General features: G+C 35.4%; 1 protein-coding gene across 3 annotated transcripts; it reads left to right on the top strand.

Annotated features, from left to right (window-relative positions):
• Positions 1–1,188: 1,188 nt before the first annotated feature.
• Positions 1,189–23,157, top strand: LOC110842729 (cadherin-89D). Of its 3 annotated transcripts, none has more exons than XM_035847803.1 (24): positions 1,189–2,249; positions 5,847–6,131; positions 15,197–15,327; positions 15,403–15,558; positions 15,642–15,695; positions 15,758–16,018; positions 16,145–16,273; positions 16,411–16,703; positions 16,813–16,860; positions 16,938–16,986; positions 17,290–17,491; positions 17,567–18,067; positions 18,160–18,232; positions 18,639–18,983; positions 19,044–19,139; positions 19,222–19,538; positions 19,612–19,751; positions 19,826–20,131; positions 20,196–20,543; positions 20,612–21,106; positions 21,194–21,419; positions 21,487–22,088; positions 22,148–22,572; positions 22,667–23,157. In XM_035847803.1, the coding sequence occupies exons 2-24, from the start codon at positions 5,939–5,941 to the stop codon at positions 22,830–22,832; spliced, it is 5,556 nt and encodes a 1,851-aa protein (XP_035703696.1). In that variant the 5' UTR covers positions 1,189–2,249; positions 5,847–5,938; the 3' UTR covers positions 22,833–23,157. The 3 variants fall into 3 exon arrangements, with proteins under 3 accessions (XP_035703696.1, XP_035703695.1, XP_035703697.1); XM_035847802.1 differs by having other exon boundaries at positions 22,148–22,584; XM_035847804.1 differs by lacking the exons at positions 1,189–2,249; positions 5,847–6,131 and adding an exon at positions 14,913–14,974 and having other exon boundaries at positions 22,148–22,584.
• Positions 23,158–24,661: the final 1,504 nt, after the last annotated feature.

Raw genomic sequence — 24,661 nt, 5'->3', positions numbered from 1 at the left:
TTCTACTGTTTTTCTTTAAGGAGACAATTAAAGTATCAGTTTGTGCATAGGAGCGAGGATAATGTGTAGAATCAAACATGTAAATTATAATTATTAAGAATTACATACATAGTTTTTTTAGCACACATTTAAATACATTTTGAACAAAACTAATATATTTTAAATCAAGTTTATGTATGTAAACAGGTGTAAAATTATGTAATAATTTTTTACAGATTTTTTTAAGTACGCATGAAAAATATTGCTTAAAATCAAAAATATATATTTTAATTATTGAGAATTACATAATTTTTCTAAATTTTTATTCCAAGTTTACATTTCGAAAAAAACACTACATTTTGAATAAAATGAAAACACCTGTAAAATTATGTAACAATAATTTACAGGTTTTTGACTACATATTTTTTAACTATGCATGAAAAAGATATGCTTAAAATCTCCGTATTGTATTTTCTTTCTTCTTCCTCTTGCTTAAAAACGCATGGAAAGATGCAGAAAAAAATTGTGCAGACGCAGTGTAGCGATTTTAAGGAGGGATGGGTCGTGGTAAAGTATTGTACAACAATGCGACGCTTCGTAAGTTTGTGAGTTAGTCAGTCAGTGGTGATTGTCGAAGTGAGACCAAGTTTTAAGACGCTCACACATCGAACAGACTCGTATTGTTCGGATATACCTAATTTTACGGCATAAAAATAAAATTATGTAAATTTTATTGGACAAATATTTCACACACCGAGTTCTCACCTATAACAATTTTTAATTAATAAAAATACAACAATTTTTAATTAATAAAAATACCACAATTTTTCAAATTCGACTTTGAACTCTTCAAAAAATATTGAAATCGACTTTGAACTCTTCAAAAAATATGAGTTAGTCAGTCAGTGGTGATTGTCGAAGTGAGACCAAGTTTTAAGACGCTCACACATCGAACAGACTCGTATTGTTCGGATATACCTAATTTTACGGCATAAAAATAAAATTATGTAAATTTTATTGGACAAATATTTCACACACCGAGTTCTCACCTATAACAATTTTTAATTAATAAAAATACAACAATTTTTAATTAATAAAAATACCACAATTTTTCAAATTCGACTTTGAACTCTTCAAAAAATATTGAAATCGACTTTGAACTCTTCAAAAAATATTGAAATCTTCTAAAATACCAAAATCTTCCAAAATATCAAAATCCTCAAAAATATCATAATCCCCAAAAATATTAAAATCTTAAAAAAAAATCTAAAATCCTCAAAATTCCGTTAACACAGTAATTTCCTTAAAAAAAGTAACGATTGCATGTTCACATCACACCGCAAAAGTCCATTATTACTCAAGAAATGACCGGACCAACTGCCGCTGACTGACCACGACAACAACTGTTACAACTTATTTTAAGGAACCATTTACCTCCTGCACGTGTACTTAAACATGTGAAATAACAGTTACAAACAAATGATCTTGTGTGGTTTGGTTGGTGAACGAGGTGTCAATTTAAAAAATAACAACATTTTATGCAGAAATGCAAAAAAAACTTATCATAAACAATGATAACACATTTATAGGAAACCGTTGTTACTGCTGCTGAGTGACCACATTTTTTTGTGCTTATCTATTTAAGCCCTGTTACAAAAGTGTATGTAATAATTAGCCACGAAATACTTTTGGTAATTGTGTTGTGAGACTATAATTATAATTATTATCGAGTATGCCGGACTATTAGTGACGAACGACAAGTCCAGTTCAATGACAGGAGTAAATAATAAATTAGTATTTTGTTGCATTAAGTAATTGGAAGTTTAATCTCAAGGATTTATTTAACAAATCTCGATTAAATCTCAAACTCCCCAACAATTGGTCCAAAGACAATAAGAATGCAGTGCACCAGGAGTCACGTTAGAGAAAAATGCAGTTCAATGCAGCAACTCGCAGGAGATGAAGTGACAATAAATTCTAATTACTTGTGCTTTTAGCGTGAATAAATTCCTTCTGAACTTTTACTTCACGGAAATAATGTAAAGTTTGTTGTTTGAAACTAGCAACTCAAAAATTAGTGGATTCGTTTCACTGCAGAAACAGAAACTGCATCTCATCTCATTCATTTTGTGTTTTACTTTTAATGGGTAATAATTAAGGACTGAAATACATACATATTTAAGTGCACAGTGAGAAAGGCAAGAGAGAGAGAGATGCTAATGCTAATGTACTGTGAATAAATTAATACGACGAGGAAACAGACCAAAAGTGTAAGTATTTCCTCATTTCTTTAAAATTGTGGGGAGAAATTGGATTAAAATATTCATACAGATTACATACGCTAATGTTGTAATTGCAAGTGAAACAATGCTTAAATTAATATTGATTCCATGCTAAATTTAAAAATATGCAATTACATTGTTTGAAATATTGTCTTATAACTTTGGATAACTGATCCGAAAAGTTGATAATTTTGTAAATCCGCCTCGTATTACACATTTTTTGAAGTACATCGTCATAACAGAATGTAAATTAAAGGCGAGATTATTGTTACAGTCCTTCCTTCTTAAATGAAATGCAGGTTAATCCAAAGTTAAGTGTGTGTTCGGTTTCCTGCTTGACTTTTGGGATGCATTAGTTAAAAACTTACTTACCTATGTATGTTTTTACAACGATTAAGTTGCCGTAAGCAAATGGTGAGTCGGAAAAATACGAGGGAGATGATGTTAAAGAGATGATGTTAAAGATGAGGAGAGATGATGATACGCATCAAGTGAAGGAATTGGATTAGCCGAGATCTATAAGTCAAATTTTCAAGTGTTTAGTTACATGCATAAGTTAGTTATGTACGTACCTAAATAAAATAGTACGACTTTTTGGAGCTTGAAAAACGGGCCAAATCCAATACCAACCAACCACCACGCACCCAGACGAATACTTTACTTATTATGCCAAATAATTCACCTTCCTTTCTTCTCGTAAAAGCAAACTGTTTTGAAGTAAAGTTCATAATACTTAGTACAGAAGCACATTTTGCTGATTTATATTTTTGCTTTTATCTCATTTACAAAAGATTTCAAGATTACCAAGTTGCGCACTTGCTACCTTGTAATTTGTTGGTTTTACGACTTTGTGTACTAAAATTTCATAATAATTCATCCTCAGACGGGGAAAAGTCAAAATTAAGATTATGTACGTGTTAAACACCATTTTACTTATTTTGCGAGTCAATTTGTGCCATTTTTACTTTGCAAATTCCATATTAACAAGATTATCAGTTTTAGTGAGATGAGATTCATGACCTGATCATCATCTCTTAAAAACTATGTATTGTTTGTTTATCTACCTTATTTTGGACTCACCCTTCCGACATGTATAGTACCAATTTACTACAAAGGTCGATATTTTATTAAGGTCTAAGACTTGCGAATCATGATGATCATTTGTTGCAATGATATTTATAAATGTAAGCATTTTTTTATTCGGGCTTAAGTTGGTGTCGGTGGTCCGTGAAATTAATCTTGAAATTATTCATCTGCATCTCATTTTATGCTGCAGGAGAGAATACCTCATCCGTTCATACCTTAATTTTTGTAACTGTAAAAAAAATTCAGTGAAATGTCCCTGAGAATTGTACTTATTTATTTACAACGTTTGAAATTATTATTACTTACAAAAATGGTTCATTTTATTAAAAAATGTCAATAATGAAACGATAAAAACGTTTAATTTTGTCCTTTAACTGATATTATCACGATTATTTATGTATATCTTTTTAAAAAATGACCGCAGACTGGCCCAAGAATGGAATGCGAGGTAGTTGATATTTGTATTTAACAGAAATAATGAATAAATTCCTCACTTTTAAAATGTGCATTGGACGGAAAGTAGTGCACGGACATTTGAAACATGAGATGATGAAGGGTTACTAGCTAGCTAGCAGCGTCAATGATAAAATGAGACACGACATTTGATACCTTTGTTAAAGGAGTAAATGGCGTTCTAATAATCGGCATGTTTTGATTGATTGGTAGCTTTAAGATTGATTGATTGACCTTCCATTTATTTTCTGGTGGCTGTAGCGTTGGGTTGAGTTGAGTGAGACCATCCCAGAGTCGGTAGAATGGATGGATGATGATTGGGATTACTTATTTATTATTAAAGATTCAGTAGTAGTATTTAGTAGTAGTTAATGGTAAAAGAATAGTGCAGGTGGTCGGACCTTTAGGCAGATATTTGCTCTTGAATCGTACTTATAATAAGACCTGATCTCTTCTCACTTGTGTCAGAAATGGTACAATTAGTCACTTTATTAGTGAAATGATTTAACACCTCGTTCAAATAATTGTATGGAATTGTGTATCGTTCGCATTGCCACTGTACCGACCGACCTTTCTTTTTTTATGGTCGCAAACCTTTGATTCACACCTTGCAAAAATGTACGAATGGACAAAAGATTGATACAAGTACACGGCCCAACCCACAACTATTTGTGTTACTGATACTGAACCCTGATTAATTGTCCAGACAAGAAATCACACTTAAAAATGACCACCCAGTAAAATTAAACGTGAAATATGCCTAATATTTCAAACTCTGTTAAATACATATTTTTCAATTTAAAAGTTACAAGTCATCCACCCATTTATTTCTTGAGATCACATCATCCGTGGTATGGTATCAATTACAATTCTTGTATTTATTACAATGGATGCAACAATGAAATATTTGTTTAATGACTACTGCTCCTTGCGAGCGAGGTTGATATCACTTTCAAATCCATAATTTGTTTCACTCCTTGGAATTGGATTCGTTTCGGTGTCCCTATGCCCTTAAAAACTTACTGGTTCGTGAATACCATGCTGACATCGGCATGTTCACCACCATCCATTCTTGTGCATACATACCTATTACACACACACCTTTTGCTAATCCTGGCCTGGCCTGGGTTTGGCTAATTCATTATTCATCCTCAATTTTTGAAATTGGGAAATTGATACCCATAAATAGAAAAGTAGAAATTGTCTCCCATCACTTTTCTCCGCGTACGTATGTATCACATCCTTTTCATTATTCATTCTAATTGTGGCCATTTATTCATTATGTCACAGACATAGGCAGGGGACGCATTGGGAACAAAAGAGTTAACCAATAGCGCAGCATTCAGTCATGTCAAGAAGAAGAAGGGATGAGCACACACCACAAAGTATAATGTAACTTTGGACAAAGGGAGAGTTATTTTATTTCTTAATTTGTATTCAAACAGGAGAATCGAATGTATCCGTATGGTAATGGAGATTGTAAATTTAATTCAATTTTAATAATGGGGAGAGGATTGCGATGCAACGTTTTGACAGGGATGACAAAACAAACATTTAAGACGTTTGTATGGGGTGAGGGTTGTTGGTTCGAAAGTTCAAGAGGAGATTTAGGACAGGACAGGGGATAAATGGTTATATTTGTTTAAATGGGAGACTTTTAAGGTGGAATAGTAATACAAGCATAGATAGAAATTAGCGAATTCATTTTTGAGGAAATTTGTAGGGAAAAATAACGATTTTTTTAATCGACGGTTTTATAGACCGAAAATTAATTAATTTTATGATAAAATATGAAAAGTCGCATTTATCTCAAAACTCATGAAATTGATGCCATTTTAGTTTTCGAAATTTGTTTTTGAAGAGATTGAATATATAGGGGTAGAGTGAGATATAAAAATCTATGCCACATCAAATCATCATCCTATGTAACCTTAAGGAACAAAGAAAATCAAAGAAAAAATTACAAAATTTTGCATTTAAAATTATGTAAAACTAATTCTCCGTTTTAAAGATTTTTAGAAAATGATGTTTTCATTTATTTTACAGATTGGACTTATATGTTTCAGAATTAATTATGCTAAAAAATCCGGGTGTAATGACGTGCCAAATAATTTCAAAAATAACTTGAGAAAACAATCATGAAGATCAATTCAACCCCGAGAAGAAATAAAGAAGAGGTGGGTCCACGCCCGATAAAAAATGCCAAAATGACGACATCCCAACAAACCTGGAGTGAGTGTCGATCATGGAGAAGATTTTCAAGGTCGGGAACATTCCCCATAATTTTACTGATGATGATTCTGGCTGCAGAGTCCGTCCATTTTACAAAAGGTAAGAAGACAAATTTACTCCATTATAATTAATTAACCGTGTCAGTCATCAATTCATCAGCAGGATGACTTTGTACACACGTTCATACACAAAACGCCGACTTTTACATACATATTCCCAAGTGAAACTAATTTAAACAAACTAATCCTTCATTCTCACACCCTTTAATTAATTATTTCAACTCTTGAATTAATTCATTTCTTCTTTTTCTTACTTTCGTTAAATTGGGACAAAAACGCAGGTAAAATTTGCAACTTAATTATCTATCTCTCGCCAAGAGAAAAAAGAGTTTAATGAATTCAATGAATTTACTCAATTGCATTGTATCTACTTAAGAATTTGCTGGCTGGTAGTAAAAAAGGGAAGTTTAAGTGAGAAGTACGAACTATTTTTTAACAGTAAACTCGTCTCGTGAATCAATCTACACACAGATTGGATTGGTCATGGTTGACTTGATCACAAAAAAACTTCAAAGTCTGAATTCAATAAAATTGGAAAACCTTATAAAATAGTTTAGATTTGGTTTAGTGAGATTTTTATGCTCAAGATATATCTACACAGAGTTGAATCATGATCGAGTATACCAATCAATCGGGTTCTTCATACATAAATATGTACATCGTTTAATGAAAAAACGTAGTCGACCGAATCTGCTCTTCTTTTTCACACTTCATTTACCCCGCAAGCTAGCTAGTAAATGCATAAATATGTATCAGTTAGATGACAGGTGATGCTAATCTTTTCGGTGGTCTGGTACTTAAGATAAGGAAGGTATGCTCATCTTCGTCTTCTCTGCCAAATTCATAAAATGGATCCATTGTTGTCCCAGTCTTGGATTGATTTTGTATTGACACATTGATCCATATTTTGGGTGGAGAAAAGAGAACCACTCTGTTTTAAGAGGGGCCCAGCTTCCGTATCAAGGATGGAAGTGCATTGTCGTAAAATATCTAAGAGAACAAGATTCACTATTATGAATGCAGTCGCAATTATGTGCATATTTTGGCCATAAAATTATAACAATTGTTCAAAGTGAATCTTCTAAATCTAGACGACAGATGAAGAAAATGTGTACTTATGAACGTCTCACTTTTGTTGAGACAATCCCACTTTATAAAAACTTTAGCCTGTCACCTCTCCCAATTCCTCTGTATTAAATGGATGCATATGTGCACAAACTAAACTCGACATGCGGTTCTGCAAATACCTGACTTAAATACATTCTATGTTTTTACTTTCTGCTCGGCTCTATTTCACTAATTCAATTTAATTTAATGTTCACCTAGTAAATAAAATATATGCCTTGGACTCAAGGACAGGGGTCTCGTCTCACTTGAGAAGAGATGGAAAGGAGACAAACAAACGTGTGTCCTGAAAAGAAATAGAAAACTGACTTATTCTGGCTAAAAAGAGTGAACGCCATCCATCAGTCGCAGCTATGTAGTATTCAATTCACTCATTTTAAATGCGTATGTATGTGTTTTAGTTGTTGTTTGTTTGATAAAGACAAAAAAACAGTACATTTCGCATCCATCAAATTATAAGGTGTTCCTTTTCCACCCACCCATTTATTACGGAGAGGAGCACCACCAGCAGAGTAAATACCTAGATAAATATATACCTAAAAAATATAGTGGGATGCCATGCACTAAAAATTTTTCAAGTTTTTTAAACCATCAAAAATCATATGAAACATTGAATCCTCACATGTGTCTGGGTTTCTGGGTACAAAAAGAATGTGTACGAATCGAATTTCATACGTCAACAACACAAAAGATATTCGTTATTGACATCAAATGAAGTATGTCGAAGGAGAAATTAATCGACTTTATTCTCAATTGGAACGAATTTATGAAGTAAAAAAAATTGAAAATATGTATGTATATATCATTTCATATAAATATTGGCAGCTTCTGAAGGTTGTGCTGTGTCATTCATCATATTCATCACGTATGTATGATTGAAGAATTAGTTTAGGTTTTGTCCAAAAAATTGAACACAATAAAAATAATGAGGCAATAAAAATAAATTGTCAAGATTTATTAGTTCTCATCTCCCCATAGGAAGTAGCGATGATGAATCTTTTATCACTTATTGGCGTGGCCTTTAGGCCTTGAACTTCTCCAAAAAAGAGGATTCTCACGTGTACTTTGAGGAAAAATCAGCGTGACCAAATAAGTAGGAGGCGATACATAAATTATATTAGTGAATATGCTTCGATTTATGTGCATACATAATTTTTATTAAAAGATTTGGATGGGGGTGGGATGAGATAATGATGGGAATCATAATAAGGAAGGTGTTCTCATGTTGTGATTTTTATAGAAAAATGCGAGGTTATTTTATTCTACAAATGTGATTATTTTCACACGCGGATTCGCAATCTGTGTGGTACGGAGGAGATAAAGATTCATGGGGCTCAAGGAAAGAGATGTGCCTTGGGCAGGTGAATAAATACGCAATTCTTATCAGAATAGATTCCTTGGTGGGATAGACACACAAATTTTCTTTAAAAAGCATATACCTTTACGCACAAATACCTAAAATGGATGGATTCTAGTTGGATTGGAAATGGCCATAATTTGCAAAAGGGGACTTCACTCACAATAAAAACAATGCTATACATCGCTTATTTTCAGAATCAAGGGCAGGCAGCCAATACGAACGACAGTAAAGTACATAATTACAAGTATTGCCCACATACATTTAGTGAAAATCTATAATAATTGCAGTCTTGCTGATTTAACAAGAATGCTCATTTCACAAAATAGATAAATACACCACTTTACTTTACATTTGCTCCTTAATAATTTATTTATTTTACGAAATAAACAAAGAAAAAAGTTAATTAAACGTTCAAATTTCAAGTTTGGGTAAAAAATCTCAGAAATATTTTCTTTGTCTTTTCAGGAGGCCAGTTAGTTAATTATTATTATTTGTATGTTGTGACAAGTTCACGGTCTGCTTAGTAAATAATCTTGCCCATTTTTCTGGGTGTCTCATCTTCTCAGTAAACAAAACAATGCTCATCTTCACATACTAAATACACACACTTCCTCAAAATTAATTGACAATTTTACATAAACTGTCAATAAATTGGTCCCACAATTTATTAGTGTTGCTATTAAATCATAAAAAAATAATTACCTGTTGGTTAGTTTCTCCTTTTAAAAATTTGCATTCGTTTCGTTCCGCCTGAAAAAAAGTGCATGCACAATTCAATTCCATTAGATAACAAATGCATACGCGAAGGAATGCGGAAAACGCCCTGGAAGACTAATTAACTGTGTGCACAAGAGTTTCATTATTAGTATTTGTACACGACTAGGGAATAATGGTTCTTATTTAATGAACACAGAATCAGAGTGGATAAATGATCCCACTTATTATTATTCCTTTGATCCTTGACTTTTGCTATTGTGTGGTCAACAACGTGGTGGATTGCGTCGTGTCATCTCATCATGATTCGTGACCCTCTATTTGCATATAAGTGATCTGGACGGATGGATGGACGTGATGTAAAGCTAGTCAAGTTTTTTTCCTTCGCTTATATGTAATTAGGCGAAATAGGAAGACATGTTACGTTATATTGGGTGCAATTTTGTGGAAATTGTTGTCAAATTGAAAATTTTAATTTTACACACTTTTCGTCTCAATCAACACCCACCCAGATTTCATTCAGCAACGTTTTTTTCTTATGAAATCGACCAATAATTTAAAAGATACAAGACAAGTGATTGAGTTGGACTTTTTGAAGATGGATGTGTACATGTGAATCCTCTTCTCTTTTGGTATATAAAATTCTAATTAGGCAATTTTAGGCGGAGAATAAAGCAATAACTTAAAAACAATATAAATATAGGCACTTGTCCATTGCCACGAAAAGCTTTGTAGTACTTAAAATACATAAAAAATAGGTCAAGTATGTAAAAAAATAACGAGTAATTAACATTTCACGTAAAATTTCTCCAAAAATAATCCGCCTCTTTTTCCTTGCAATCATACCTACATATTTGTTCGAAATACATATCTTTCTGTTTTTGGGTTGCGCGTGCGTGTGTGTGGCATGGATAACGTGCATCTCTTGGAAAAGGTGTGATATCTGATATCTGCTCTCTTCAGATTCTGAAGAGAGCATGAAAATTTGTATGAAAAGTGGTGTCAAAAGTCAAACATCTATTGTTAATTATACGTTAATTACATATTTCTTTATTTTCTTTGAGTGTGTGCTACAGTAAGATATGTGTCAAGCATGGCATCACTTTAATAATAGTTTCTTATTCTTTCTTCCTCCGAGGAAAAGGAAAAAGAGAGCCAATGTCACAAAATATGCAGCAGGTTGCATTTACCACAAATATTTAGTAATAAAAAAGAATCCTACCAAGATAACATATTGTAGATATTTAACATGCCTCCACTTTTTTGAATATTAAGCAAAAATTCTATTATAAAATTGGGACAGAACACCCCCACTGGCAAAAGAACCAAGTATTCTTGTGCCAATGCTAATTTTAAACGGCAGCATATGCGAACGGTATTAAAACAATTAAAGTTTTATTGCTCCTTGAACACATTTATTATTATTATTATTATTTGTCTTGAACAACACAGCAGCAGCACGGATCTTGTGCTCCTGCATTTCTTTCGTACTTTTTTTTACCTAGTGAGATTTTCTAGAAATTTTTACGCCACAAGATGCAATACAAACCGACTAATTGAATGTGCATAGTAAATAAGTGGTCGACATAGGTAGACAGAAAATCCTTTCTCGACTTAATGAGGTTAAACTGCCCAAGAGTTTTATTTATTATTTTGATACGGGCGACTAATCCTCGCCATCTCGGAAATTATTAGTGTTTTAGCACGGGGGAAGTATCTACTTATTCAATTTGCGATGATGATGAGAAGATGATGCATTTATAATGTATGGTGTGGTCACTGCATTTATGTAGTCGTCTCATCATCAGTAGAAAAAGTAGCAGCAGCAGGGGTGGTTTATCCCAGATTTTCTTCAACATGACACACCAACAATGACACTATTTCGTCAGTATATCAATATACATGCATACATGCATACGGAATAATCCCGAATTTCGTTTTGGTTGCGCCAGTTACATTGAAATGGACGACAGCTGGATTAATAATGACGATGACGATGAAAGGAAGAAGAAAAAAAAACGAATTAATTTTTAAATTCAATGTCAGAAGAGGAGAGAAGAGAATCCACCGTTATGCATGTTCTTACTAAATGACAGACTACAAAAGTTTCTGGGTTTAATACTTAATAAAGGAACGAATGCGGCGATGATGACGGAACATGTTGGGAGGATAATGGGATAACAAGTTATGTGGTACGCAGTGATAGATGAGATGCGTATTACTAAATTGATGGGACGGCTAATTAATCTTTTGTGTCGTTAAAAACTAAACCAAACCATTTTGATACGGATCATTACATGTTTTGACAGAATATAGTGGACTAATTAATTTTTATGTGTTCTATTTAAATTGTTTGTATATTTTATTTATGGGAGGAGATGGCGATTGTAGTTCAAATATAGGTTGAGCTTTTGTGTAAACATGTAAATATGTTTTAAAATATGTCATAATTTAATAGAGCTTAAATAATTGACAAACTATGTAGTAAGGCTTTGCACTTATTGAGTTTGCGGATACCGATATATTTTTGTCAAACAAAGCAGATTAGCCATGTTTAATTAGTCTTCTGAAATAGCAAAATTTTGTCATTGTTCATGTTCAGTTTAGTTTTTGTCATTTGTCGTCGTAGGCAGCATGTACAGATCAAAATCCAAACCAAGTCATGGATTATGTTCCTCGACAAGAGACGCCAGCAGCACGTCAGCGACCACGTATTACTACGAGGTCTACGATCCATAAAACGGAAGGAACGGATTGAGCCCATTTTTCCATGTAATTCTAAAATCCTTCATTGTCCCACTAAATCTAAACCTGTGTCTCACTAAACTAAACCTTTCGGCAACTCTTTCCTTGGTTGTTTTGTAATAACATAAAACTAGTAGGAAAGAGTAGACAGTACGTGACAGTAGATTAGCTAAATTATTTAACAACACAAAATTCAAAGGATAATAATAATAAGGGCCAGACCAGAACATCAATTCCCATCAAGAACACTTCATGTATAGTCGCGTCTCGTGAAGAATTGGGCGAATTCTTTACAGATTTTTGAGCGCAGTTGAGCCAAACCAAAAACCATGCATTGCACAATAATTCTATTATACAGACAGAAATCAAAAGTAGTGTTATCATCACTAATAGGTAAGCAAGAACACTTGCAGCAGTTGATTGTTGTATGTGAAGAGAGTGTTGATGAAATGCACTTTTTTATAAATTGGTAATTGATGAATTCGATTTACTTCATTTATTTGTCCGGTTATTCGATTTCTCCTCCTGATTGCAAAAGTGTGGTGGCATCCTTTTACTTGATTGCGGCTCTTTGATTACGCCATTAATTGATATACATGTGTGTATATTTATCTTGAAGAATTGAAATTTAATACCGTTTCACTGGTAAAAATAGACAAAAGGCTGAATCAACTAAATTACGATTAACAAACTAGGTACTAAACTAACAAGAATCGCGTAATAATGTGCAAGAATCACACTTTACTTTGTTCAATTCTTGCTAAAAAGTGAGAGACCCACCCTTTTTTTTCTTGACGAAATTCCAAAACGAATCGATCCATACAGTTCAATGTTACTCAATCAACTATTTGTTTTTCCTGATTTGCCTAAAACTTCCGTTCGCATGTGTACACATTACGCAGCTTTTTGATTATTATATTTTTTGAAAATACGCATTTGCTAAAAAAATAATACCGGATGTCCAAATGGTTTGAAGTACTAAAAGCATGACATCCTTGTCCCTCCGACGTATGAATTTGCATATGTGTTACCGGCACTCGGTAACACATGTAATTGTTAATTTTGCACCAGAACTTGATTCAATTCAAGATTTGGAACGGTCATTTTCGTCGTTGGTTGGTCGTTGACCGTGACTTGATGATGACTGCATCTGCTGTTTGATAATAATGCGTTGGTTTCGTGGCATGAGGTCCTGTGTTTGATTTTGATTTGATGATTTTATCATTGACAACAATACCCTCGAATCTCATATTAATTTAAGGATAAAGAAGTAAGTAAATTGTCACTTTTCTGTCTAATGGAAACGTTCCATTTACAATTTTGCACGGTATAATTTCCACAAATTAGTGTGTGTTATTTAGTCCTTGTTAATACTAAAGTAAGTGCATGCGGTGTTTAACGTTAATTGTGCTGTATTAAACTCAGCAGTCACTGCTCAGCGTGTTATTGCTTATTAAATGTCAGAAGAAAAGGCTTAGGATAACATTGACCTTAATGGTCATCTGATCCAACAAATGTCATTCGGCATGAAATTTTTTGTTACCCTCTCTCATGTCACGGATTCAACAATGCATAAAATCTTATTCAAATTTTAAAGTAATTGCTATTGTAAAGAAGTAGGAAAAATAGTAGGAAATGAACTTGGAAGGATTATGTTATGCACAAAAATTTATATAGTGATGACTTGAACAGATGCAGTTATTTAGTTGGTCGTTACAATTATCACAATGCGCATTTGTGATCTTCAAATGACAGCTATTTTGGGTAATTTTGCACAGGTAAATTTAATTTTTTGGGTGATCTTGAGCTTATTTGAGGCACAGAAGAATTGAATGATAATGATTACCTAATTTTGTGTCATATTCAGTTCCACACGTCCAGGAGGTACATATTTAGTTAGTTGGCTTGTTAGCTAATTTTACATTTACAGCATTGCGACATTTATTTGCACTTCGTTACGTACTGTACGTAATAAACTGCAAGTCTATGAAAAATTGATGACTGTAAACTTGAACACAGGTGCATCGCGTAAGGATGAATGCATAATTCAAATATTTGCCATCTGTCTCATCGCAAATTAAGAATTGTCTGCAAAATGGCGAAGAGGACCGATATGTACTTTTCGAGATTTAAAAAGCGAGTCCTACATAAGTATATTTTCATTATCATCAGACTTTATAAATAGATAAAACTTGGTGGTTGGTCTACTACAATTTCTTCTTAATGATATCATAAGTAGTTACATACTTACTTATCACCACTATTTACTCAAGAAGTGAGTGAATTTATGCAACATCTGCTCTTCTTCTGATTCATTCATAATATTTATTTGTTATGCGACGACGAGCTACAGTTAAACATTGTCAAGAAAGCGTTAACAAAATCATTTCTTTAGAATGTGACACGTTCTTCTGGATGGAGACAAAATTATTCTTCAAAAAATTGGCATCATTAAGTATCTAAAACTATGCGCAATATTTTGGTTAGTTGGAGAAATGTATTTTATCATTTGAAAGCCAAATCACTCTCCAAATGACTGACTCAATTCGAGTAAAAATTCCAATTTTGATTTTCACATCATATTTAATTTCCTTTAAAAATATGAGCTTTCTAATCGTGCATCAAGCCGAAAACCATGCCAAGTAAGTGAGTGTTAATAAACCCAGTTGTGTGTAACCAACCACTCCAATTGTTTGAAAGAAGAATAATAATACATAAATCGCTACATAACCAACCACTCACCAGGAATTTGTCGTCGTTCGTAATGTAATGTAATGACTTATGCAAATTTTCACATTTTAGTTTTAAAATTGATATTGAATTTGGCGTAGCGTTGGTTTTGATTGATCATGTTCATCATGATGGTCTTGTTTCAGGGGAAGATTTTTCAAAGACGTGGTGGTTGGTCGTGTGGTTATGACAAAGTTACGTTATTCGGTGTAAGTAAATTGTGCAGTAATTTTAATTTGGTGGGATGATTTGCTTTGTGAAGCAGGCTTTTTGATGATGATAATAATAAGAGATGCGTGATGCTGAGGGTTAGTCACAGTGGTCACAAACCAAAAATCTTCTCTTTATAAATAAGAACTTTTAAAAAATGTGGAGAGGAGAAAATAGCGAATATTTCCTCTAAAAATGAAGTATTTTGATGATTTTTTTAGGTTGCCAATTCCTCCCGATGGGAGAGTACTTACGCTTTGTCCGTGTTCCGGAGAATTTGGTGGTGGGGGAGAAAATTATGACGTTGGAGGTTCTTCAGAAACATAACCTTACGTTGGAGTCTATTGATAAGGTTGGTGGTGATTAAATAATTCCTGAATTTGCATACATCGTAATCTACATATTTGCATATGTAAATCCAAATTAGGGGGACGATGCAAAATATTTTGCACTGTCGGAGTCATCCTCGCAAGAAGTGGATCTACTTCTCGCTCGGAGTTTAGAGAACATTGTGGACAATGACTCGCCTCAAAATATTTTAAAGTTTAGGATTGTGTGTTATCCTTCGTCGGGGAGTGATAGGGTGAGACCATAAATAGTATTTCATTTTGTGTAGAAAAAATCATAGCAAAATTTGGACGCTAAAAAATTCAATTTTTATCTTAGACCCCATCCTTTCTGCAATTTACGGCGTACATCGAAGACCTTAATGACCACGCGGTAAGTGTTTTTCTAAAATTGTTATCCCAATTTTTACCATTCAAAAATTCCTCCACCCACAGCCCATCTTCCTTCACGGCCCCAACTACTTTGTCAGCGTGGACGAACTAACACCCGTCGGTTTGACGGTATTCCGCGGAATCCGAGCGACCGACTTGGACAAGCCAAACACGGGAAATTCCGATGTCCACTTTTCCATCGTGGATGGCAACGACGACGGAAAATTTGGTCTGGAAAGCAGTCAAAATCCGGCCCTCGTCGTGAAAAAGAGTCTCGACTATGACGCTGGCGACAGAGAGTTTAAACTCAAAATTATGGCGTCTGTAAGTCAACAAAGAAAAACAAGTCATATTTACTTTTACTTAAATAAAGAACAATAGTTAAAAAATAGACAGACACGTAATTAAAATCTAATTTTGACTCGAATTATTTATATTATTTACTTACAGGACCGAGGCAATCCTCCCTTGTCAAGTTTCGCTTTCATATCGGTGAAGGTGATCGACAATGATGACTTGCCCGTCGTGTTTACTAAACCCATTTATAAAACTCAGATTAAGGAATTTTACCCGTTTAATGTAAGCCGCACAAAATAATTATGTCATGAACGAGCAAAATTAAAATTTTAAAATCAGAGATGGATACCTAAAAATAGAAATTGTGACCTTGTCATACATAATTTCGACTCATTTTAACTTTGATTTTTCTCATGTAGAACAAGACCATCCGTCAAGAAGTCATGTTTCCCTCGTCCTCAAGAATCCAAGCGTTCGACCAAGATCTCGCCATCAATGCGACCGTCGAGTATGCCATCGTTGGGGGGAATGAGGGGGCATATTTTGACATCGAGACGGGAAACGGGTCGCTCTACCTGGTTCGAGAAGTCGACCGGGAATCTTTGGCCAGCAACGTGTTCAATCTCCAGTTGAGGGCGAGACAAACGAACGACTTGACGAAAATGGGGATGGCTTTGGCAGAAATTGAAATACTGGATTTGAACGATTGCTTGTAAGTTGGGTTGAGGAATTGTAACATCGTTTGTAAATAACGAGGAAATGAAGAATATGTTAAGTTTATGTAGATTAATTAGAAGTAATTAAAATATTTATGAATACAGGCCGCAATTTGAAGTTGACGTGTACAACATTAGTATAATGGAAAATTTGTAAGTTTTAAATCTTAAATCTTGAGGTTATTTAGATATTTATGTAGTGTTATTAATCAAATATTGATTTACTACAGGCCGAATGGATTTTCCGTCCTTCACGTCACTGCTACTGATGCCGATCAGGTAAGAAAAAAAGGGGATCAAAGGAAAAAGTTATTGATTGATTCTTTATTAGAGTTGAAATTGTGTCAAATCGTCGTAGCGGTGACATTGGACGGCATTGTTTTAATAATAAAAAGATGAAATGTATCATGGCCACGACGAATTGCAATTTTAGATTATTTACTGAGCTAAATAATGCATTAAATGTGTAATAAATTGAATGAGGAGGCAAGTTGAGACTTATGTGACCTGAGGCAAATTGAGATTTTTGAGACTTGCGTTCTTACTCCCTGAAACATTTCGCATTTAATTAATTAATTCCAGGGAGAAAATGCCGAATTCCTTTACAAATTGGAAGATCGGACTAAAGCCTTCCAAATTGACCCACGCAGCGGTTGGCTCACAGTTCGCGATCAGTCACAACTGGACAGAGAAAAAATGTCACAAATAAATTTAAAAGTTATTGCCGACGAAAAAGTAGGTAATGTAGCGTTCGGAACGACGAAAAGTTATGCCTCGGTTGAAGGTAAGCATTAATTATGTTTGGAGTTAATTAATGTGTAATTAACGTACATATTTTCAAATTTATTCTCGTTTAAAGTCCACCTTTTAGACGCTAACGACGCAAATCCCACCTTTATCCCGTCAAATCTGTACAAATTCCAAGTAACGATAGACTCCGAAATAGGATCGGTTGTGGGCCAGGTGACCGCGGAAGATCCAGATTTAGGTGGAAATGGGAAAATTGCGTACGAAATTCAGAAACCGAATGGGACCACGGAAGAATTGCCGTTCGATATCGATGCTGGAAATGGATATATTTTTCTGCTGGAAAGACCACTCCCAAAATTGCACTACACTTTACTAGTCGAAGCTTCCGACCAACCTTCAAACCCTTCGGAGCGTCGCTATTCCTTGGCTGTGGTGCAAATTGACGTCGTCAAGGCGGGTGCGGGACACTCGCCGGAATTTATTGGGAGTCCCTACGAATTCTGGGTGGGAAGTCATGTCGGCGTTGGGACGAGTGTTGGACACGTTAAAGTTAACCATTTGGATCCTAAGTACACCGTGTACGATTTGCTGCACAGTTATTATGAAGGAGGTTAATAACTAATAATAATAATTAGATATCAAATAGTTTCTTGATAAAAATTGAGTAAAATAATAATAATAATGAATTTTATGTGAATCAAGTGCCATTCGCCATTGAGGAGAGGACAGGAATCATCGCAGTTGTGGACGATTTATCAAAATACACGAGAACTACGTAAATATTAAATATAAGACTCGAGGACTCATCGCCAAATTCGGTCACATTTTTTAACATTTCTCGGATCTGGGAATTTATTTAAAAATTCTGGGCGACAAATTTGTAGAGCAGGTCGTTTCAAAAATATACAATCCAGATTTTGAAAGTTTTTGGAGGAGATTTCAAGTTTAAGAAGTCTTCAGAAAAATTTGAACTTATCAAAATGACTTAAAAAGCTCACCGTTATTTTAATCTACTTACTATCTACCAATTAGTCGTCGAGAATTTTAAAATAAATTCCCAGAGCCTAGAAATGACTTAAAACCTGTTGATTTTGACGATTTTGGTGAAAAGTCGTCGAGTCCTACGTTAAATTTAGTAGGCATTTTATATCAGCTCATTAATTTCTAATTTATTACAATAGGTATGAATTTGAAGCCTACGTCACGGACAGTCGACACACACTAACGACGAACTTGACCATTCACATCGTCGACCCACACGAGGCTGCTTCCGCTTCGGAAGGTGGTGGAGAAAGTGGTTTGTCCCGAAATGGAAACAGTAGACGAGCCCCGATCGAACTCAAAGTCAAAGAAAACGTGGGTGGGGCCATTGTCGCAAATCTAAAAACTTTGTTAAGCGATACATTACGAGACGTGAGAGGCATGGAGTTTATTTTGGCCAATTATGATGCACGGGACAAATTCGCTATCAGTTCGGATGGGACGATTTACACGCTGAAACCGTTGGACAGAGAGGAAAAATCAAAGTATGAATAAAAAAATATTTCTGTGGGGGAATAAATCATTAAAAATTTAAATATCTGCAGACATTTGCTCACCGTCATCTCTCAAAGCCGTGGAGTGATCCAAGGACAAGGCGTGTATGAAATTGTGGTCAACTTGGAAGACGAAAATGATAATTCGTAAACGAAAAATAATTTTGAAATGATTTATTAGATTCGGCCTGTGGAGATTTGAATTACAAAATTTTATTTAAAATTGCAGTCCAAAATTCGACCGTCAAGTTTACGAAGGTTTCGTTCGAGAAAATTCCCTTCCAGGAACCCCACTCAGCATGGAAATTCCAGTGACCGTTATCGACCCTGATGACGGACCTAATGCTCAATTCCATCTCGAACTTAAGGGCGATGGGGCAGATCGGTTTCTCGTAAATCCAAAAACTGGAAAAATTGTAGTCGGGAATGTCCCACTCGATAGAGAAGAGAAACATTTGTACAGTTTGAAACTGATTGCGACGGACACGGGAAATAAGAGCAGTACTGCCAAGATCAATATTCACATTCAAGATACGAACGATAATGGTAAAATATTTAATGACTAAATTATTTATGTAGTTGAATTACATATTTTCTAAATATTGATTAAATTCCGAAGCACCCGTCTTCTTTCAAAACATTGTCCTCGATCCTCCCGAGTTGGACTTGTCTAACGGACCTCGAGAATTGTTACGTTCAGCCTCTCAGCCAATATCGGTCGAAATCTCGAACGCGGAACCAATTCAAATTCCGGAAACGGTAAAGAAAAGTTGTCATCATTGTCAAGATACTTAATTTTGAACATGTTTAACTAAACAACACTGACTTTCCAGGTCGCCGTTGGAAGTCGAATTGCCCGAGTGCTAGCCAGTGACAAAGACACGGGGGACAACAGCAAAATATTTTATCGACTCGTTTCCGAGAACAGCAATCCTATCGGAGGAAAGTTTTCATATTTAACGGACAAACAATACCTCTACAGTCGGAATAAGGATAAACATTTTATCATTGAACGTACCACGGGAGAAATTAGTGTTGCCAAACCACTAAGACCAGACACCGAGTATGCCTTAAATATCTCAGCCTCAGATCGAGGGGGGTTAAGGGCCTACACCGGGATTAAAATTGTGGTGCAAGATGTAAGTACTTGCATAATTGCATAAATTTTGAAAAAACTGCAAAAAACAGTACATATTTTTTTAGGTAAACGACCATGTGCCAAAATTCGACAGACCTTGGTACGCCTTTGACCTGTTGGAAGGAACCTATGACCGTGGAGAAGTTGGAAAAGTGACAGCAAAAGATGGCGACACTGGACTAAATGGCGAAATTCTGTACTCCCTTCAACCCAAAGTTGATCCCTCGACGACCGATCTGGAATACTCGGATACCTTTCTTCCTTTCAATATTGATCCCAAATCGGGCATGATTTTTGTTGTGGGAACCATCGACCGAGAAACAAAGGTCAAGTACAGTTTTTACGCCGTGGCGACGGACAAGGGTCAGCCCCAAATGGAATCGATGGTTGATATCGATGTCAACATTTTAGATGTACGTGTAAAAATATCATATAATTTTATCGTGTAGGAAATTGATGACAATTATTTTGTTACGACTAGGTTAATGACAACGCCCCGAAATTTCATGGCTACATGACCACCGTAAAAGTCGGATCAAAATCCGTCCCCGTTTACCGAACCAGCATAAAATCCAACCTAATTCCTGCAGGAGCTCAAGTTTTTAAAGTTTCTGCGAACGATTCTGACTCTCCAGCGAATGGAAATGGCCTTGTTTTATTCCACCTGGCAAATAATCACAAAACTTTTTACATCGATTCTAAAAATGGGACAATCTCCACTTTGACACAACTCGACTATGATAAGTCTTCTATTACAAGTCCGGAATATAACTTGACCGTGGTGGCTTCCGATTTGGGAAAACCTAGTCAAAGTTCGACTGCTTGGGTGCTCATTAGACTCAGTGGGACTAAAATGTCCACTACCACGGACAAAAAGCCGAGTGAAAGTGGGAACGATTTGGAACGCATGTTTCAAAAGGAAGTTTACACGTATTACGTTCCACATCGGTACAACACGCCATTTTTCCTGACGAAGGTAATCTCATTAATTTACTTCCTGACTATAATGAACAAAAAATTATATTTATTTTGTATTATTTTCATGATACTAATCAACAACAAGATGAACGTCACGGATCGATATAAACGATATCCGACCGAGTACCATCTATTCGGAGGAGATAAAATAATTGAAAATTTCCGAATCGGACCAAAATCTGGGGAAATATATGTCATTAAGATGTTAAAACCGGACACGACGTATGACATGTTGGTTCGTGCGTTCAATTCGCAACAACCCAGTAAATTCGATGTAAGACAGGGCAGTCTTATCTCGGATAGATATTTAGGTACGTTAAATATTTAGTCAATTATTAGTTTAATGTACATAATTATCATGTAAATATTGTTCTCCAGAGCACAACGAAGCGCTTATCAGGGTCGAATTGGTCAAAGCTCCCCCACCCCCACCACTCCTTCCACCACTACCGAACGACCCCATCGGTACTTCAAGCGGTCACAAACCACGCGTCGTCTACAAAACAACCTCCACCACAACAGCAACTAAAGCTTCATCTCTCGTGCCAATAATTTCACATCCAAATTCCTCCGACACTTCTTCCTCTCCTTCTGATCAATCCCAATCTCCATCCAAAATCAAACCAAAATCATCATCAACCACAAATAATAACCGACCCAGCCCTACATCCATAGTTCCCAAAGTTATCATTGCCAACTCACCACGGAACGATTCCGACAACGAAATCATTCCCGGCAGCAACAAAACGAATAAATCCCACCACAAAAATTCCTACTTTTACGCCGGAGAGATCGCAGTCCTGACAATGTCTTGCGTCGTCTTTTTGGGCGGACTTGTCGCCGCCATTTCAATCGCTTGTGTCCGAAGAAGGAAAAATCGTCGCCGGAGAAGATTGTCCCACATCCCCGCCATCCCGGTCGAAGTGCGATTACAAAAGCAGCCGATGGGGAGTCGTCTCGTTCTGGGAAGTAGACCAATGGTATTAATTATTCTTAAGCTATTATCAAGATTAAAGTCTCACAATTTAACGATTTCCAGGCCCTTCCTGGAGAACCTCTCCCGAACAACAACAACAACGGGACGGAGAGCAGTGACGCAACTTCGGAAACCTATACGGACGGATTGCCCGAATTAGGGCATCATCAACGCTCCGCATCTTTTGTAAATGTCAACGTGCATAAAACTGGGCTTAGCGTTTGTCCAGATTGTAGAAAAATAAGAAAGCCAAATAATAATAATCATAGTGGTGCAAGTCACAATAATAATAATAATAATCATGTTAGTAATAATAATAGACTGTTAGTTAACGGGGTTGCCCGTGGGGTTCGGGATCGCGACCGAGGTAAGCAATCACGACACCCGAGAGAGGTGTCACTGCCATCCAGCAACGATTCAGGAATTGATGGGTCCGATGGACAATGCCATTGCTGTCAATCGCACAACTCTTCCTCCGAGAGTGGAAGGTATTTTAAAAAGTATTTCCAAATTACTAACCAAAAAAAATCAAAATTTTCCGTATCAGTAAATTGCATACCTAATTTCACTTTTGTTTTGCAGAGACCACTACGAGGACAGTTTGATGCCGCACATGAATGCACGCGTCACGTCGAAAAGCTTCCGTCGAAAGAGGAACGCTAACCAGACGCCGTATCCGCAACAGCACAATCGTGGCGCGGGGTCGAGATTTAACGGCCGGATGGGCGAAGGAATTGTCATATTGTAGAATTATTTTTATTAGTACGGGAAATAAATCAATGCAATGAACAAGTACTGAAATATTAAGGAAATTCTGTAATCCGTAAAAATATGACGTTTAACTTTTATTATGATCTTCTTTCATCTTACTTAAATATTCGTTAAGTAATAACTTTTGTATTCGTATGTATTTAATTTTTGATAAGGAAGGGTTCCTTAGGTGTAATTGAAATGAATGAAGTATGTAATTGTATTTAGATAATTTTAGCTTGGTTTTTGGTATTTGTATATTTTTTAAGTAAATAAATAAATATTCAACGTCATGATTAGTAATTCAGTTTACATAAAAACGTACGAATTTGTCGGTAAAAGCATGATTTACATTTGCATTACTACCAGAAATTTTGTGAATATTTGCGCTTTTCCGGTGAGGATATAATCATGATTCCTGTATTTTAGAGACTTTATTTGTCTATTTTGTATGACAGGTTTGACCATGTCTTGCATAACATACGGGGATGAGATCAGGTTTTGCTTGGTGGTTCTGGAGACTGATTAAATCCCCAGTCAAGAGCTGGACAATTTTGTGCATAAAATTTGTCGAAAAATGATGATACCATGAAGAGACCAAAGTTGTGAATTTAAATCCATAATTAAACCTTTTAATTTTTAACTTGTAATCCATAAATACGTAATCGAAACACGTTATGCATTACGGATTAATTTTCTAGTGACGCTTGAAATGTTGTGTTTCGTTTGACAAATTTTTATCGCAAGTGCTCATAGACTTTTCTGTAATGAAAACTTGACCAACCTGTTTCTACATCATAAATACAATTATTTTGCAGATTCCAAGAAGCTATACCTACCTCTACTAATTATAAGTCACGTTTGTAAAAAAAAACTTTTTGGTAACGAAACTGCTCAATTGTGTATAAAAGAAGTCATTGTAAATAAAGAGTTTCACGAAGATACACACATTACAATTTCCTCAAAAATGAAACATTTCATAAGGGAGCGTCCATAAATCACGTGATCGATTAGAGGGGGGGAGGGGGTCTGAAATTTATCACCAATTATCACAGGGGGGGGGGTAGATGGTCAGATGTCACGTGACATGAGTAAAGTTTTGTTTAACTTTTGTATATGCCAATAAATGTCATCAGAGTTATATATAAACTCTCTTGGCATACCACACGCACGTTATATAGATTTGATTTTCATTTTGCACATTTAGAAACTTGCTTCGACTTAAAATTCTTGTCTGACTGGCGTTTTAAAGATGGAGTTATTTACACATGTGTGTAGCTTTAATTTGATTGATGATTTAAAAAACACTGGACTAATATTGCTACACTCTTAGCAATCTGTACTTGATTCCGTGTAAAAAAAACACCTTTATTCGGGGTAAAAATCGCATCCATACTGTATAAAGTTGCATAGACAATTTTGGAGGAGGGTAACCAGTTTTACTTTTTTTCGAGTACATTCCCCTGCTAGGGAATGCCCAAAATTAAATCATGTTGTCCGGAATATATTCCGGACATGATTTAATTTGAGTCATCATCTCCTGTCACGTGACCGGTGGGGGGGGGGGTAGCGAAATTATCACCAAATGTCACCAGGGGGGGGAGGGGGTCAAAATTGTCCAAAATCGATCACGTGATTTATGGACGCCCCCTAATTTGCATCGTAGTTTTTGCCATCGCCATTGCACCAAGTGTCCACTCATTTCCAAAAGGAAGTAAAGGTGGAGGTGGAATAAAGAGTGGAATAAAATCAGTATTTAAAGGAAAAAGCTCGTCGAAATCTCATTCGTCGTCTTCATCATCGGATAGTTCATTTTTTGGGACCACG

The sequence above is a fragment of the Folsomia candida genome, unplaced genomic scaffold, assembly GCF_002217175.1.
Source record: "Folsomia candida strain VU population unplaced genomic scaffold, ASM221717v1 Fcan01_Sc002, whole genome shotgun sequence".
Classification (NCBI taxonomy): domain Eukaryota; kingdom Metazoa; phylum Arthropoda; class Collembola; order Entomobryomorpha; family Isotomidae; genus Folsomia; species Folsomia candida.
Note: the sequence above shows the minus strand (reverse complement) of the source record. Positions and strands in the feature narration are given on the sequence as shown.